The 18,020-nt window shown below is 42.6% G+C and overlaps 2 protein-coding genes across 3 annotated transcripts in view; one reads left to right on the top strand and one right to left on the bottom strand.

The window, feature by feature from the left end:
* Window positions 1–15,819, top strand: part of ERICH6 (glutamate rich 6) — a 701,982-nt gene extending 686,163 nt beyond the window's left edge. The window contains exon 13 of one of the 2 annotated variants that reach the window (XM_069618380.1): window positions 14,146–15,819. In XM_069618380.1, coding sequence (XP_069474481.1) covers window positions 14,146–14,409 — 264 coding nt within the window. In that variant the 3' untranslated portion in view covers window positions 14,410–15,819. The remainder of the gene's footprint in view (window positions 1–14,145) is intronic. The other variant, XM_069618381.1, reaches the window with a different exon arrangement.
* Window positions 15,820–15,876: 57 nt separating this feature from the next.
* Window positions 15,877–16,932, bottom strand: LOC138492919 (glucose-dependent insulinotropic receptor-like). The gene has a single exon (XM_069620216.1). It carries the CDS (start codon window positions 16,930–16,932, stop codon window positions 15,877–15,879), a length of 1,056 nt encoding a protein of 351 aa, XP_069476317.1.
* Window positions 16,933–18,020: the final 1,088 nt, after the last annotated feature.

Genomic DNA, 18,020 nt, shown 5'->3' with positions numbered 1-18,020 from the left:
TGAACTCTTTTCCTCTGGAAGCAAAAATATACAACATGGCAGAACATTATCTCGAAAAATTTCCTGACAAAGCCTGTAGAATCATATTTTTAAAATTTCAATTAAACCAGATACCAACAAGAGAAAAGTCAAACTTTTGGTCAAAAGAAGAGCCTGTAGTCTCATTGTGTCGCTTGTGTGGAAATCCGTGGGAAACCCTGAAACACTTAACTTTAATGTGTCTGGGTTTAACCCAAGATAGAAATTTGCACCTTGGTAGCTATTTTGTTAAAAGACCATTCCTAGACATCGAAGACTGGTGGAGCAATCTATTCAGCGACTCAGATCGAAAATTGACAATCGAATTAACTTCCTTTTTAGAAAAAGTGGTAGAAAAATTAAGAAATCATTTGTGAAGTACACTGGTAAATGTGTCAAGTATTCGTTTTTAATTTTTGAGTTTAGATTCTTGATGCTCATATAACTGATTGTTATGTTGTTTTCTTTTGTTCTTCTTTTTAAAGGTTTGTAACGAACCAATAAAAATTAAAAAATACATTTAAAAAAAAGGCATTGTTTCTAACTAATCAATTGTTGACAATTGATAGGAAATGTTGGTCTTTTTCAAGTAAACCAGGCATTATCTTCTACTAGGGTAAAGTGGTGGTGAAATTAATATATGGTGTGGAATTGTGGGTAATGGGAGCTTATGACTGGTTGGATAAAATAGAGGACCTGATTTGGAGAAAAGTTTTCTGCGCACCAAATGCTGTTCAGCTCGCAGCGATGCTTTATGAGTTAGGGCTTTGTTCACTGCAGGTGTGAGTCAGGTGGAGGTTGATGTGTCTTTTTCGTAAAATTAAGGCTCCTTTGCGCCTTTGCAGGATTCATTGTATTGTGACATAAGTGAATGTATGGCAATGAAGGAGGTTATGGGGGTGGGGTTCCCCTTTCTGTGCTATTGTAAGTGAGCATTGTGAAGCATTGTTAAGTCAAATTAACCATAATTTGATGGTTCTGGTAGAGAATCCAAAGAAAGCTAAAACCGCTTTATGCAATCTCGATTGGTGTAAAACAATGGATCAATTGCATAAGTACCCGTCTATGTGTCATCTGTCTCAAGAACATAAGAAAACAGGAATAGTCGCACCATTTTTGAAATGATTCCCAAACTGACATTTTAGAGCAATTATTCTGCTGTTAGATGGAATTTGCTTTCCACAAGAAAGGTCCTACTTACTATGACGAAAATTGATTAGTAGTGAGGATGCTTTTTGCCGTTTCTGTAAGGACGTGAAGATAATTGAAACTACGATACACCTATTGATTGATTGTATTGCACTCTCCATGGAGAGAATTGTGTTTCTAAATAAACTGATGTTACAGGTAAAATGGTTCAACAGCGATAATCTTTGGAAGAGATACATAAGGGCTGATCAAACCTCGGTGGGCATTGCAGTGGCTGTTTTTTGTTTACTCTTTGAAGCTAGATGTATTAAATTAAATAATCATATTCTAAATATGTGTATGTATATGTAGGTTTTAAATGTTTTAATTACAGTTTTATTCAATTGTATTAAGTGTTCAAAATAATGAAATTTCTGGCCACTGTTTATCATATATCTTTTTTCTATGAATTGTAAAGGTTTTGACAAACCATATACAAATATTTGTATTATTTTTAAATAGCATTGTGTAAGGCAGTTACGCATGTTTCCTATGTCACAACCCATTTTCTGGCATTTTGTTGGAAGTGAGGAGGGGCCAAACTCACAGCATTTGTGCCGGCATGGATATTCATGCAGGCCAAATGCTGAGGATTCCTATGGGGTCCGCCGGCTTCATGCACCAGCAAAAAGCAGGCAGAACCCATAAGAACCAACTGTAAACACTGCCTGCCATGCGTACATTGCAGGCATCGTTAACTCAATATGCACGGCGGAGTACAAGAGTGCAGGGCAAAAGGCAGCGTATACGTGTGTACACCACCTTTTGCCCTGTACTCTTGCACTCCACTGTGCAAATGACCAAAATTTGGCAGCAGGACAAGTGCATGTCTACACTTAATGGGTTTCCACTGCTGAATACCTCGAGACTCCAAAATGAGCCCCAGTGTGGTTGTTTGTTGTTCTATTAATTGATGTGAAGCACCACTTGTCTCAGTGCAACTTGGGTTCATGCATATATGGAAGACATCTACCCATCCAACAAAGCATGACCCCTTCCCTTTATCGGACAGAATTGTCCTAGCGCTGCATCTACTTAGTTGCACCATGTCTCAAGAAATAGACATAAAAACTCTGCAATCTGAGAACCGGAGTGGCACTTTCAGAATCCACCCCAACTCCCAATGCTCAAGGAATATACCATTCAACAAGCACCCAATACACTTGCCCGGCAAATTGGCATTCACAGGCACAAAATGATGGGAACTCCAGATGCACTGTGCAGGGATGCATGCGTCGGTTGGTGTGTTGGAGGGTCAGCAGTGTACTGGCTTTGTGTCAAAACCACCAGCCTTAGATGACTAACAACGGCTGGTGCATATTACATCATCCTTAAGTAGGTGAGATGGCGAAAGAGGCGGCTGAAAACAGGAAGATCGCGGTATTGCAGAATCAGGGCAGTGGTCTGCCCCACCAGTGTTCTTATCTCACAGCTTGATTGTCTGAGATTGGATGGGCATGAGGGCAGCAGCCTCCAGATTACTGATATTGGAAGAGGCCGTAGATGCCTTTCTGGGTTGAGGTCAGTGATATGATTAAATAATCTGAATGCCCAATAGACGTGCAAAGTCCTGCCTTGATGAATTATTACTTGTAATGTAGACAGAGACTAGGGCCTTCATTATGAGGTTCCCGGTACCATCAACCTCGGCTTACCGTTTGTGCTGCCCGATATCCCATTAATACTGGGAAATTACAGGCTGCGGAGGAACAGTAAATTCCTGTGAAGTCCCATAGGAATCCATGGGAATGGGAACACTGTTAGTAACAGTGCCGGTGCTTCAGTGAAAAATCTGCTGGTAGGGGCTTGAACTACCGGCAGGTCAGGCCTACTTGTAGTTCACTGACCCTACCAACAGACTTGTAGTGTGCCGGTCCGGAAAAGCTGCCAGTAATGTTGTTACTGGCTCCTTATTTCTGGACCAGCAAACTTATAATGAGGGCCGAGGTCACCCTTTGGGAAGGGCCAATTTTCTAATTAAATTGATAGCAAGATCATACTTATTTGTTGGTTTGATGCAAATCTTCAGTGCACGATGGCCCTCGCTTCTCTCATAGTTGCTCAGACTCATTTTAGCTCTTCTACTTCCATGGCCCACATTGATGAAGAGTGTGGTCTTAAATGAAGTGTGATTTTCTTCCAATGCCTGTAATATGTTGTGGGAACGAAGAGTCAAAACAGGAGGGTCTAGCAGAAGCCCAGTGTGTGCCAGAGGCTCAGTAATAAGTGTGGTCTTTGCAACCACACAAACATGGTGACAACCTTTCCTTTGCTCCTCCATTGTCTTTAGAAGCATATGTTGGATAAAGAAAGGCTGTGTTGGTGCACTCCTTCCCATTGGCTGTGCTCAATCACAGAGCCTGATATCACCATGCACTGTCAAGTCCGGGTCTCAGGATGAGTGGTCTGATCTGGTTTAATGATCTTGGAGGAAGAATTAGATGCTAAGATCTCTCCTGCAAGAATTACATGTGCTTTTCAAGCCTCACACTCCAGCACTCTAGTGGTTAAGATCCATGTAAGGAGCCCCACGGCATTGTACAGGGGATGCATTTGTCCCATGCAAACACCCATTCACCCATCTACCGAGTCACCCACTGTCTTGTCATTCACCTCCTCTGTGATCCAGGTACAGAGCCGCCCATTTTCTTATCAATCTGCTAACACACTGTCTCTTACAGGTATTTATTTATCCTCTCACTCATACGACCAACCATTTACTCAGATAGCCATCCACTCAATCATGTATCCACCAGTTTCTTCACGTATTCTGTCTCTCATCCATCCATCCATCCATCCGCCCCTCTATCCATTAACCATAATCCAACCACTTTCATCCACTCACATACCCAGGGGGTATTCCCCAGCATGTTGTATGTAGTGCTGTCCTGCAACTTACAGCTGTGCACATCTGTAATATAATATAGAAGCTCTAGTGTATACCACACCTACTGAAATGTGGGGGGTAGTGTGACATTAAAACAGAAATGATGGAAATGTAAAGCCCAATATAAATACATCAACGCTCTCAGAAGGCGTGAACTTTCCCAGTCAATGTATACAAGACATAGGGCCTCATTACGAGCATGCTGGTCCGGTAACAACGGTGCCGGTAAGCTTACTGGCACTGTTGTCACCGGACTGGCACACTCCGAGTCTGCAGGCGGCTGCCAACACGCCCGCCAGGTCTGGCCTGGCGGGAAGGACGGTACCCGCCCGCAGACTTTCCGGGAAGCACCAGCGCCATTATTAACGGTGCCGGTGCTTCCGTCATCCCCATTCCCATTAAGTCCTATGCTACTCAAATGGGAATGGGGATTCCCATTTTTCTGGCGCCTGACTTCCAGGAACACCGGGGTCTTAATCCTCCGGTGTGTCCGTGGAGCCAGGCGCCAGAAAAATTCACGAGTCAGGTGGCAGCCTGCCGGTTTTACCGGCACGGCTACCGCCAGACTCGTAATTGGGACCATAGTGAGTTGTGTTTGTACTGTACTATAAAAATAGCAGCCCAAAGTGTATAACTGAACATCATTGTGCCTCAAAACTACAGAAAGTGGTAAATGGAACGTGACACTCGATTGTCATTCAGTCTTTGCCCTCTCTAGGGAAGCTATAAACATATGCCTGTATCCTCTTCTCATACCATTTTACAAAATCATACACACGGCACATCTTCAATCCGAAAATACAACTTTTCACAGCAGAAATGGGCAGACCTATTGGATTTGACAACGCTTGTTTTGTAGCTGCCATCCCTGCACAATTCAGAAGCTGCTTTCTAGGATCTGTAAGTAGTTGTTCATATCGAGAAATTAACCAGTGCTTAATATGTAAAGAAATAAGTACTGGGGCTCAAAGAATTTCTAACACGCCCATGACACGCCAGGAAGGGCAGGTCCCGCCCCCTGCTGGCACCACAGCTGCTCCCAACACTGTCAACAAATATGGGATTAAAGCTACAATTGCCACCAGTTTATTGTGGTTGACAGATGTGCTCGGTCATTGCCGCAGATATGCGATTGATTTACAAATACCAATCAGCATACACCTAAAATAACAGTCATTGTGTCTTGACATGAGACAAATGTTTAAGTGTGTCTTCAAACACAATCATCCTTTACATTTTGCTCTAATTCTATAGGTGTTTATTATGGGACTAGCAAGAACAACAATGAAATTGCAATGCACCCCATCCTAATCAAACTGAGTCTGAGACAATAAATGCGAGGGCTCAGAAATGGGAGCTCTGGCAAACACCCCCACAAATTAAGCACTGAAATGAACCCTCGGAACATATCCACATATCAGAGATGTTTTATGGTGGGTAAAGGTCCCTGCATGTGGGCGGAGGGGGTGGTGGGGATGGGGGGTGTGTGTGTGTGTGTGTGTGTGTGTAAAATTGCATCAGAATGGTGCAGGTTTAGAGCTTGGTTCCTCCAAGGAATGGTTGTAAAAACCGTTCCAAATGAAGAGCATAAAGCATTAGTCGGGAGAGGTTAGTAGGTAGCCAAAGTCGAAACTGGGGAACCTAAATGTTCAGGTTCATTTCATGCCATTTCCACTGGACGATACAGTGATCATGGACAGATAATTGTATCTCACTTGATAGTACTGTGCTGTCTTCTGAGAAAATGTTTTCCTTTTCACATTCTGGTGGCCTGGGAGGATAGCTCAGGAGCAACATGTTTGCCTTGGAAATAAGACAACGCAGAGCAACATAGGTTTGAATCCTGATCCCGCGCTGAGAGACTGGTCTCCGGTGTTAAGCGTTTATAAAAGATGAATTAATTGTTTAGCCATTTGCCTTCTCTTTCTTTTAATATAAGTCTTTTGAATGGAAGGGATTTTAGACTGAAGAGTTCCGACCAAATGTCACAGGCTTTTGGCAAGCTTATTCTCATCTCTGTTTATTTGACACACAAAGCGTTTTACTTTTTTGTAAACATTTCAACTGTCCTGCACATCTGCATGTTTGTTTGCTAGGTGTATTTAAAGCTTCAAAATAAAACAGTAAAACTCAGATGAGATTTATTTACGCTCACATCAAATAGCATTGTGTACTTCCCTTGATGGAGAAAATTGTGCCAGATTAATTCTCCTTTTTAGTAACCTGTTGTCCTTTAGAGTTTTTATGTGAATTTTGAATGTACAAAGTCACTTCTAGAAAATAGGGTATCATTTTAGTTCATGAATGTCAAAGTCAAACAGTCGCAAATAATTGCACCTTGCTCTACGACAAGAACTAGGAAACAATGATCAAGTGCTAAAATTGCAGATTGGGCTCAAAGTTCAGCTTCTCCTCTTAACCAAAGTGTGTGATCCTCAGTAAATCATTTATTGTCATAGTGCCTAATGTCTGAAAATTGCTACAAAGTTCAAACCTGTTAGCCCCTAAAAGTGGTTTAGTTCTCATGGTCATCTATCATTGTTTTGCTGAAGTAAATTAGTTTGTTATTATTTACTTCAATACCATTACTTTGTCGGGAAGTAATGTTTGCATTTGTTTTATTGAGGGTTAGGGGGTATAGGCGCATGGGGTCTTTGGGAGTTGTGGGTGGTGGTGCTAGGATGGTACGGAGAATCCTCCATTTAACAAATAAAAATAAAAATGAAGTGATTTTATCAATGTAAGTTACAAGGAGGTAATTTACTTCAGCAAAACAATGTAGAAAACTGAAGGTACTCCCTTATAAAAAAAAGTCCCACTCATGGTTTTACTGGCTATTTCTTTGCTTCTGATATAATACTAATGATTGTTGATATATTGCACACCATATATTTCTTTACTGACTAATGGCCAAATCACTTGAAAACCATGGCTGTCTTCTAGTCTCAGTTGAGGTTTGTATATGTACGCATTGCTAGGAGCTTCTAAGCTTCATCCTCGATGCTATGGCATATACCATAACTTTACCACCCTTACTGACAAGGCCTGGCGTACCACCAAACGCCCTGTCACATCAAATTGAAACACTTTGTGATATAAGTTAGTGCAAAAAGGCCATGCTTGCAGCTAAAGTCCCCACACAGAACATACTTGACCACTCCAGTGTGGCCCGTTCTTCCTCTCTCCCGCCTTTCAAGTTCAATCAAGTCACGCAAGAGCAGGTTCTAACTATCATCCTGTTGCTAAAACCTTGTAACTGTAAAGGTGGCACATGCCCCACTCACATAGTGAAGCTCTGCACTCCTACCTTGGCACCCATCATCACCGGCTTTGTCAATGCTTCTTTCCTGACCAGTGATGTTCCTTCAAATATCAAAGCAGCCTGGGTCACCCCACTCCTCAAACCATCTCTTGATCCTTTCATTCCCACAAACTATCACCCTATTGCCATCGTCCCTTTTCTGCTCAAGATTCTTGACAGGTTAACGTATGCACAAGTAAACAATTCTTTGAGTAATACCACCTACACAGAATGAGACAATCTGGCTTCCGCCATAATTATAGCACGGAAACATCCCTGCTTGACCTGAAAATACAAATGGACAGCATCCATGACTCTGGCAACCTAGGCATCCTCCTCTTGTTTGGTCTATCCACAGCCTTCGACCTGGTCGACCACGACATCCTATGTCAACACCTCAGCCAGCACTTCCACTTTACCCGCAAAGCCACCTCCTGATCTATTAATTCCTCAGCAAACGCACCACCAGAGTGTGTATTGGCGAGGCTGCGGCTGACCCCATCCTCGCGCCTTTAGGTGTCCTTCAAGGTTCCTGCCTTTCACCCACACTTTACAACACCTACACTAAGCTCCTGTTTGACCTCCTTGACTCACTGGGGATCGTCTGCACCAATTTTGCAGATGACACCAAGATACTCATACCTATCACATGCAACAACGCTCTGGATACTGCCACAATCAACTCAGTTTACAGCGCCATACAAAACTTGATGGCCAGACCCAACCTAAATAATGATAAAAACCAAACTCCTCATTGCGGCCTCTCCCTTCCACCTGAAGAAACTTGACACTGCTTTTAGCACCCTCTGCATTGATGGCACCTCCATCCCAGTCCTGAAACAGGTTAAACCACTGGGTATCCACCTGGATCCGGAACTATCAATGCTTTAGACTCTGCCACCGCCTACACGTCCAGGCTCATCTCTCTGAGTAGACAACTCCTGTCACCAAGCAACTGACTCATACTCGCATAAGCACTCATCTTCTCCAAACTGGATTATTGTAATGTTCTCCTCATGGGCACCTCAGCATCTAATCTGGCTAAACTACAACTTCTGCAGAATAAAGCACTGTGTGCTGCCCTTGGACTACAAAGTTCTGACAATATCTTGGCAACCAGACGCGAGGCCCACTGGCTACCAATCAAAGCTCGGATTGACTTTAAAATTTTAACAATTGCCCACAAGTGCATTTACAAAGAGGCTCCCCTTTACCTCAACAAAAGTCTCACCCAGAAACTACTGGTGCGCTCATTAAGATTCAGTTCCATTATCTCACTATAAGAACAAAAGAGCATGAGGTGTCAGCTTTGGTGTCATTGCATCTACACTATGGAACTTTCTCCCTGCAGCCATCAGAAATGAACAATCATACACAGCGTTCAAAAAGCTTGTAAAAACGTGGTTCTTTGATAAGTACGATTATTCTTACTGTACCACGCGGTGAGATATCCTGGGGTTTGGGCATTAACAAAATGTTATAACTAAATATATGCATGTTTCTTCATGCCTCCTCTATGTCTCCTGTATGCATGCTTTGGCCCGTTAACATTCTGCGAGGCTGCTAATCTGAGTTCTGTGTTGATTCCAGGGTATGTGTGCCTTGCTCGTATGGCTACTGATCTGCCTCTATAACACAGCCTTTATGCCTTCATTGTGGCCACTCTTGTTGAACAGTATCCTGTACCTATGCTAGAACACAAGTACACCATTTGTGGACTGCTTATTGTATTGTAACAGAATTAATAGATTGCAACTAAGGCCCAAGGGCATCTTATGTTGCCATTGAAATGACACTTCTTTTGGATTCCAGGCAGGGTGAAGTGAGTAAGGCAACTTGAAAGGAGTTTCCATGCTTGTTTTGATTACTGTTGGGGGCACATATCAAACACTGGGGGGTGATCGCGACGAGGGGGGCGACCAGAGATTCTGGATCCCTTCATTTCTTTTGATCTGTTGGCAATATATCTGTGCACGGTCCCCAGAATCCCTTAATATAGTGCTGCCACTATATTCTTCCTGCGTGATCTGCAGGTTATACGACATACATTCGATTTTCCCTTTAATAAGAATGGGCTATATTTCCCCTGTATTTCCTTTTTACTTTTTGGGAATTGTTTGTACCTTTTTTTAAAACGAAGACTCTCACTCCCATATCCCCTAACAGCCTTCCCCTTATATTTCGTCTTACCTCTGTGTGCAGACTTTTTTTTAAAAGCGTGTTTTATACCCCTTCCTGTTTTACACTCGCATTCCCTATGCCAAAATAGTTTTTCCTCTATGATGGGGTCGAAATGATGGGATTCTTAATAGAACTTTTTCAGTTGGGTAACTGTATATGAATCTGCATAGTAACCAATCGGTTGCATTTCCACGTGTGGGCCAAAATCGCACAAACTGCCCCTCTCTACACATATATAAGTATTCACAAGACAGAGGTCATGAGGTCACACTCCTAGTCTGTTCAGGCGGGCTTGCCTCTAAGGGCCTAATTCACAGAACGTTTAGCACAAAGCAAAGTGACTTTGCACTGAAAAAATATACTTTGCACCCGGCCTAATTCACAGAGCGGAACAAAGAGGCGTTGCACTGCAAAAGTACTCTTTGCACCAGGCTAAATGGGCCTAATTAACCGAAAACCACCAAGTCTGCGCACACTTATCGCCTGATTCATGGAATTTGTGTGCCGAAAAACGGGGTGCTTTTAGTGCTTTTTTGTGAATTAGGCCCATTTATCCTGGTGCAAAGAGTACTTTTGCAGTGCAAAGTCACTTTGCTTTGTGCTAAACGTTCTGTGAATTAGGCCCTAAGAATCTATTTCGGCTGCGCAGTGTTTCCTAAACCAGCATTACCTAAAAGGAAACGGAAGGTTGCTGGGAATATCCAGCGCCAACTCACGGATAACCCTGATTTATCAGACATGATGCACAGCTGCACGCATCGAGCCATGTCTCATCATGCAGAGCATCCAACATTGGGCACAGTCCAGTTGCCAACCTATCAGTTATAGTCGCCCACATCAAGTCAACAGATCACAAGAGGCAAACATTTACAAGTGGATTACAAGTGAAAAGTATATCAATTGTGAACAACCAATGCACTATTACATGTGGAAAATAAATGCCGTCCTCACTATAAATAAAAAATGCAGGTGTACAGATTATATGTGGAAATATATATTTAAGTGACCAGATACAAATGTGAAAATATGAATAGCTGGCAAGATTGAGGGACAAGTATGCAATTTGCTGAGATACAGGTGGGAAATATGTGCAGGTGTCCAGATTACATGTGGAAATATATGGAGGTGTAAATATTAACTGCACAAAATATATGCAAGTGATCTGTTAGTATGAAGAAATGTATGCAAGTGCACAAATTAAATATGGAAATTAAATGCATGTCTGATCATTATATGTGGAAATTATATATAAATCTACAGATTTTATGTGGTAAATCAATGGAGGCGTTCAGTTTAAATGTGATAAAAGTATGCAAGTGAGTGGTTAAAAACAGGAAAATATTATTTTTGTGAAATATATGCAATTTCCCAGATTGCATGTGGGATATATGCGCAGGTGTCCGGATTCAATGTGGCTAGTACTTGTATTTGAGAAGAAGAACATTTGTAGTAAATACATGAAGGCAAACTGGTAGAATGTGGGACTCACCCGCAGACATTGCCATGAAAAAAGCCAAGGACCTTTTGGTCACCCAGAGATATTTCTGTAAAATATCCCAGTGAATCATCACAACCAGCAAAAGAGAGCTGAGATGACTTTACTGCCTCAACACTGGCTGAAAAGACCAAAAGTGACTCATCAGGTGTTACTGCCTAACAGTCTTCCCTTTAAAATATATCATTTTTAATAACCAACATCGACGTGCTTAGCTACCAAGTCCTGCGAAATCTAATTGTTATTCCAAAATACAGCCTACTGAAACTTCCTCCCAACCCTCCCTCTGAATACCTATATTCACCCACCACATTTTTTCTTACCCTCTCCACTCCAGTTTTCACAATCGTTTTATTGCACAGTGAATAGGTGACTCCACATCAACGGGTTGTCTCACAAGATATTGTATGAGGCCCACCAGCGTACATCTAGTGTAGGCAATGCTGCTATATTTATTATCCAAAATTATTCATTCTTTTTGAACATGGCATTCTGAGGGGTTAAAAATAATGAATTCTTTCAGCCTTAGTCATGACCCATTTCTTCTCAGACATCCTGCATTTGTTGACCCTTCATCCCTTCAGTAAAGTGGTGCAATGAATCTGCCCACATCATGGGGGCCTCCTTTGCATGAAATGAGATCCAATTGCCAGACTGCAGAACTCCAAGAAAGGCAGAGACTACCTAGTCTGCCACATCAACACAACAAGAGTGCGGAGTGGCATATGGAGCACTAAACACATCTGTACAACATAGGAAGGTCGACATGATGGGAAAGACGATAACACAATGAGAGGGGAACCCTCTGGCTCTGAGCTGAGATCTCTGCATAGCACTTACACTGCTGAAGACGGCAGAACGAACAACCACACTGCCGAAATGGTTGCATTTGTTGAGATACCAAAGCAGATGCAAATACCAGGGTGTAGCTTGCAAATTGAGCATTCTCAGGATCAACCCGTCCTGAGGGACGTTCGAGATTTGGTCCCCCTTGAGATCCCTGACCGTCCACCCCTGACCCGACATGACGGACTGTGTGAGGTTAACATGATATGTTATACTATCAACAAAATTATGTGACATTTTAAGAACTTTAGCTTTTGCGAGCCAAATGATGATTGGCTGAAATATAAAATGTAAACGAATCCAGGAGGCCGAAAAGAAAGTAGATGTTCACTAAGGTTCAAAAACTATTGGTTTTCTTCTAGTTCTGGTTAATAATGATCAATGACAGTAGGAACACTTCTTTTTCAGTGTTTGACTTTCCCTCGACATATGAATCCAACCTCAGAGAGTTGTCCTCTAGTTAAACTTCAATTGAAAATTACAAAATTAGGCACGATTGAAATAAACGCTTCCAATAAAGAAAACTGAAGACTCGAAAAATGTTTTTGTGTGCAATATTTTTTGGTTAGTCTGTTTAAATGTTTTTGATATTTGACTTGCACTCTGGAGTCCCCTCCAGTTCCACGCCACTACCATTTGAATGGCTGTTTCAATGCTCTCGATCCAATCATGCACCTATCTGTCTTCAGTGCCCACAGTGGGGAACTGAGAGCTGGGGGAGAATAGGAGATTGGCAGCAGCACATAGCTTTCTGCCTCATGCAGAGAAGGAGACCTGCGAGGTTGAGAGGTCTTTCACAATGGGTTTTAAAAGAGATGGTCAACATTGAAAAGGAAGCAGTGAAATCATGTATAATGGGAAGGAGATGGAAGAGAAGACCAACAGGAGTTTGGAGACAGAGTGAATGCAGGAGGAAAGTGCAAAGCTGCCAACTTGCCCCATATCATGAAGATTCTTTGTCCAACATCATTGTTGCATAATATTGCATATTGCAAATACAAGTTCTAGAATCAAGAGAGAGAGAGAAACTAAATGGCAGAGAAATGAAGTAGAGAGAAAGAAAGTGTGGGTGCTGTAGAGGAAGGTCTGTTTAGGGGGAATGAGCTACTGAAAAAGATATGAAAAAATAAACAAATCCATCTGAAAAAATCATAAGCGAAGAAAACATTTTTAGCACCATGGGATGGGGCACTGGACAATCAAGAAGCTCATAACAGGGGCTGTATGCTCAGGTATAAGCCCGCATTCCGAGCTCCCCTACGTCCGCTGGCCCCTTGCCCAGTGGGTGACTCACTCGCTCCCCCGTCAGAGTAACTACATGGGGGTGCTAAAGGCTAAGAAATATTTGTTAGGAAAAAAAAAAGGAAAACGTAACTTTGCCTGTCTGGCAACGCTGCGACTGATACAGACGTCCTCTTTCAATGCTGATTACGTCATCATAATCAACACTGAAAAGTGACTCATGTTAGAGATGTATAGTTGCAGGAGAGGAAAAGGCTAATTCGGCCTGTCGCCTTGGGTCATGTCACCTCAATATAACTTCTGTGTAATGAGCCCATATAAACTCCCCAGGGATATAAATGGCATTCTTTTCTTTGAATGTGCCTCTTTTGAAGATATCAGAAAATAACCACACATATGGCCATGGGTCGTTTCCTCCTGCATGCCCTGTCGTGCATCATTACAGTGCTCATGGTAATGAATGTGAACCCAAATGTAATGAATATGATTAAGTTAGTACAGGACACTGATTTGTGCTAATGTCACTACTTTTACTGCTCTGCTTGTGTAGGCTCTTCGCCATGTATCATTTCTTGAAACATCAGAAACCACTCGACCACCGATGTCTGTGTTCGAAATATTTCTATAACTACTTTATATCGTAATGGTCTTAGTATTTACACCTAAATATGAAACTGCAGGCCCGCACCTCCCTACACATGTGGGTCATTGATCGCGTGGGGCGGGGGGCGAGCAAAAGAATGGTATGTTAGCCAAAGAGTCACACATGAATAAATACCTGCAGAGTTAAATTATCTGTATTTGGGGACAAACAATAATTGGAACTCAAATGAGGGGCGTGGCTGATATGAAGCCCCACCCACCTAAAGTCAATCCGTGGTGCTGAGTGGCATGGTGTGCTATAGCTGTCAAGGAGCTGTGTGAAGGTTTAAAATGTAAGACTACTGTTGTTTTCTCACCTTTATCCCATTGTCTATTTTTCTGAAGGTAAAAGAGCCGGACTTGCTGCCGACATTGCGCCGAGACACGCAGGAAGAAGAACTTCTGCTGCTGGCCACCAAAATAAAAATCCTCAGCCTCTTCAGTCGTCTGCATGGCTGCCTGAGCTTCTCCTCTAGAAAGCAATGGGATAAATTCAAACCACCGCCATACCTTGTATCGCAGACGCAAAAGCTTATCCACCTCTGTAGACTTTCAAGCGTTGGCGGAGACATAGGTGCTTCCATAAAGGCAATATTGGAAGGCCAATAATGACCCAGGTCATGGTACCCAACACTGGTGTGCTTTGTGCGCAGATGGCTGAACGGTTAGCTGCTGCACAGGTCTCACAGATACTGGGAAGCGAGAGCCCTGACCGATTCTGAATAGTGCCAGTAAACGAAGGTGTTCTACATAGTTCAACAAATTTACTTTGGAAACACTTAAAAGATTGTCTTCACTGTCACAAACTGTCCTATCCAGTCTACATATCAATTGCTTTCTGTTTATAGTATGATACGTGATTTTACAGTCCTGGATATGCACCTAGTATGGTTCCATGTAATGTATTTATTTTTTTTACATTTTTTTTTTGCCCCTGTCCCCATATATATGGTCACCCATATAATATCGCTGCAACCTTTTCCCGGCGATATTATTTACGGCGACCATATATATGGGGATAATATTACCTGATACCCCTAGTATGAACTAAACCGCCTACATAATTCAAATGTTGCTTACATATTTATTTAGCCGGATGAAGATGAACATTGCATAACAGTCTTCATGTTTATAGTCGGTTGTTACATATTGTGTTCCATAGGAACGCTACTGAGAAGTGGGGCATGTAATGCCGTGGGGGCAGTTGTTCTAAATGCCCCTGCATTCTTTTCAGGGAGAGACATAGGAAATACTTGGGGCCTGCTATGGATGCTTACATGTGCATTCCCATTACACTGATTAACTCACTCTGTTTTGTGATTCTCTGTGGAGAACCACAAAACAATAATTCCCTGTAACTATTTTCTGAGAACAAAGGATGACACACTGCCAATCTACATAGGCTGTTAAAAACAAACGTTATATGTGTCTTGCTGTAATGATTTCCTGCTAGATATGCTACAAATACATGTCCCTGTCAATTCTTATAGGCATTCAATACAATAGGGCACGCGTGAAGCACATGGATTTTGCTGCTAGCTAAATGCTGAATGGTGCAAGAGGAGAGCACAACAAGCCTTATTTTTCAATGTAGAGTTTCATTATATCATTTCACCAAACTGCATCGTTCACATCATTGTCATTTCTTTATGCAGTAATTGGCGATTGGGGTAGCATGCCCCTTTAAGAAACACCCACGTATGTTATTAGTTCTTGGTGTTACGCTTCTACTGGTGGTCAATGGTGTACGCCAGTTCCAGTGTGTGTACAAAATGACTCATCTTTGCATATGCAAAATGGAATGAAATATTTGTAAAATATTTGTATAGTCAGTTTGCGCCTTTATTTTTTAGATAATACACCAATTGTGTTGTTATGCATAACTTCGATGATTCCGATCATTTGTCTAAGAATCCCAGGGGAAAAAAATAATAAAAATAAATAACTATGCTTTGATGAATTCATTTTGTTTTGTTTAGTTTAAGCTGTGCAGCATTAAAGAGATATGTGCCACGTGAATTTTGGCAGAATGTCTGCGTTCCATCCTACTCAAACAAAGTACCTTACAGGTTCTACTCACAAACCTGCCTCTGAAAAGTCACTAGAGACATTTAGAGGGGTAACAAATGGTATAGGCTCTTGGGAGAGGTCAGTCACGTTGATGTGTTTCTTTAGGCAGGGTGGGTGCATGATGTTCGTGAAATTCACAATTGCAAGATCCGACACCCCATGCGGTTTCACCTTCCTCCTCTTGCAGGTTATGAATTTGGACATCTGGCTCCTTATGTCCCGGCAGTAAAACGTGTAGATGAGCGGGTTCAGGAGAGAGTTGGTCTCTCCCAAGAGGAAGAGCAGGTCCGTGAGAAGCTCAGTCAGGTCGCAGGATGGGCAGGCAGCTTGGACCATCCCCGCTATGTAATACGGGCCCCAAGATAGGGTAAAGCAGACAATTACAATCAGTACGGTGCGGATGGCCCTGAACTGAGAGCTATTTGGTGGATAAGCGGTCATGGGACTGTTTCTCACCCAGGTCTTCTGGATTCTTTGCTGGTGAAGGTATGCAATCTTTCCCACGGTTATGTGGAGGCAGATCAAGGTGATCAAAGAAGGAAGGAAAACACTGAAGCAAAGAATGTAGAGATAATCATTTTTTGCTGCATAGAAGAGTCCACATTTGGCTGTGTAATTGGTCTGTTGCAAGGAAGGATAAATCAATGGCACATGCCCCACAAAGAAAGCGATCATCCACAGGCCCACCAGCAAAAGAAGGACCGATTTTGTGCTCATGATCTTCAAATAATAGAGAGGTAGCACCACAGCTAAATACCTGTCCAGGGAGATCAAAAGAAGAGTCAGCATGGAGCCAACACAAGGGGTAATGGTCAAGCACAGCCTCAGAAGACAGAAGAACAAGTCGTTGTCGAAACCCTCATCGTACACGTCATCCACAGTCTCCACGATGCACATGAGTCCCACCAGCAGGTCCGCCGCCGCCAGGTTCAGGATGAAGACGTAGCTCTTCCCGCAAGACTTCTTGAGGAGCCTAGAGAGGACCACAATCACCACGATGTTAGTGGTTGGAATTAAGATGCTGAGAAGGCCGTGCAGAGCAGCATATAGGATGTTTGCCATCCTCACGCGTGATTGCACCTGCACGCTGAACGCGCTCATGCGCTGGAAGAAGCTATGAATTTTGCAACTAGCAGTCCATATTAATTTCCACACAGATGTAGAGGTTGCCGGGGACACTGCTTTCCAAAAGGCTTTCAGTTTCAGTCTTCTTGTGGAAATGCAGGTAAGAAATCATTTGAAAAAGAGCAGGTGCAGCCCATCAAGTCATCGGTAGGCAACTCGTGCTATTCCTCAAACACCATGTCTGGTTGTGATCCGCTATCTCCGGTCTGAATTTGATAACGGTCATCCATGACAGCTGCTTTCCCCCGACCTCCAGACTTCTCCTGCAGCTGAAAATAGAGTGCCTGATGCGACCCGTTGTTGATGGCAACTCACACCTGTTATTGGAATAACCACTTCGCAGAGGAGAGAAGAAAGTGGGAGTGCGTACAAGGGAGGCGACAACCGTGGCGCCAACCCTTCACCGCCTGTGACGCCATTAAATGCCCTCAATAGCAAAACGCAAATAAATCATAAATCTTGCTCCGATGCAAGAACATCAGGTAGGAGAGACAAGCAACCTCGTGTCCATACTGCTGAAAAAATAAACAGCAGCGAGGAAATGACCCGCAGTATAGGCTGTTATCTTTGCTGAACAAACACTCTAGGCAAAGGTTCAACGTGTTAAAAATAAGAATAGTCACTTGCGTTTTGTAAACTAGTCTGTTTTTGCTTTAGCGCACTTTCAATAATAGTAAAATCAATGGCTGCTTGTCAACATTTCTCATCCACATAGAAACGCATTGATTAAAACAGTTGTGCACTACAGTAATCAATGGGCCGCCATCCCCATAGTGATCCAGTGGCAGCCGAGTGCTCAGATTTTAGCCTCTCATAATTAAACAAGTATTTTTTGCATATTTTTCCTATTTTTAAGGATAAAGACCCATTTATTGTTGGTCCATGGGAAGGGAATGGGACGTGGGGAGTCAGGGGGCGTCATACACATTATGAAATTGTAGATGGGGACCTATCAACGGCAGGGTTCACTTCACCATGGGGTTCCAAGTAAATCAGTGAGAACTCAGGCTTTATTATTATTGTTA

The sequence above is a fragment of the Ambystoma mexicanum genome, chromosome 10 (genome assembly GCF_040938575.1).
Source record: "Ambystoma mexicanum isolate Mex_15411 chromosome 10, UKY_AmexF1_1, whole genome shotgun sequence".
NCBI lineage: Eukaryota > Metazoa > Chordata > Amphibia > Caudata > Ambystomatidae > Ambystoma > Ambystoma mexicanum.
The sequence above is the reverse complement of the archived record's forward strand: the minus strand, read 5'-3'. Positions and strand labels throughout refer to the sequence as shown.

Bases quoted from the DNA above. Each gene is read 5' to 3' on its own strand.
- LOC138492919 (XM_069620216.1), bottom strand. From the start codon at position 16,932: ATGGCAAACATCCTATATGCTGCTCTGCACGGCCTTCTCAGCATCTTA.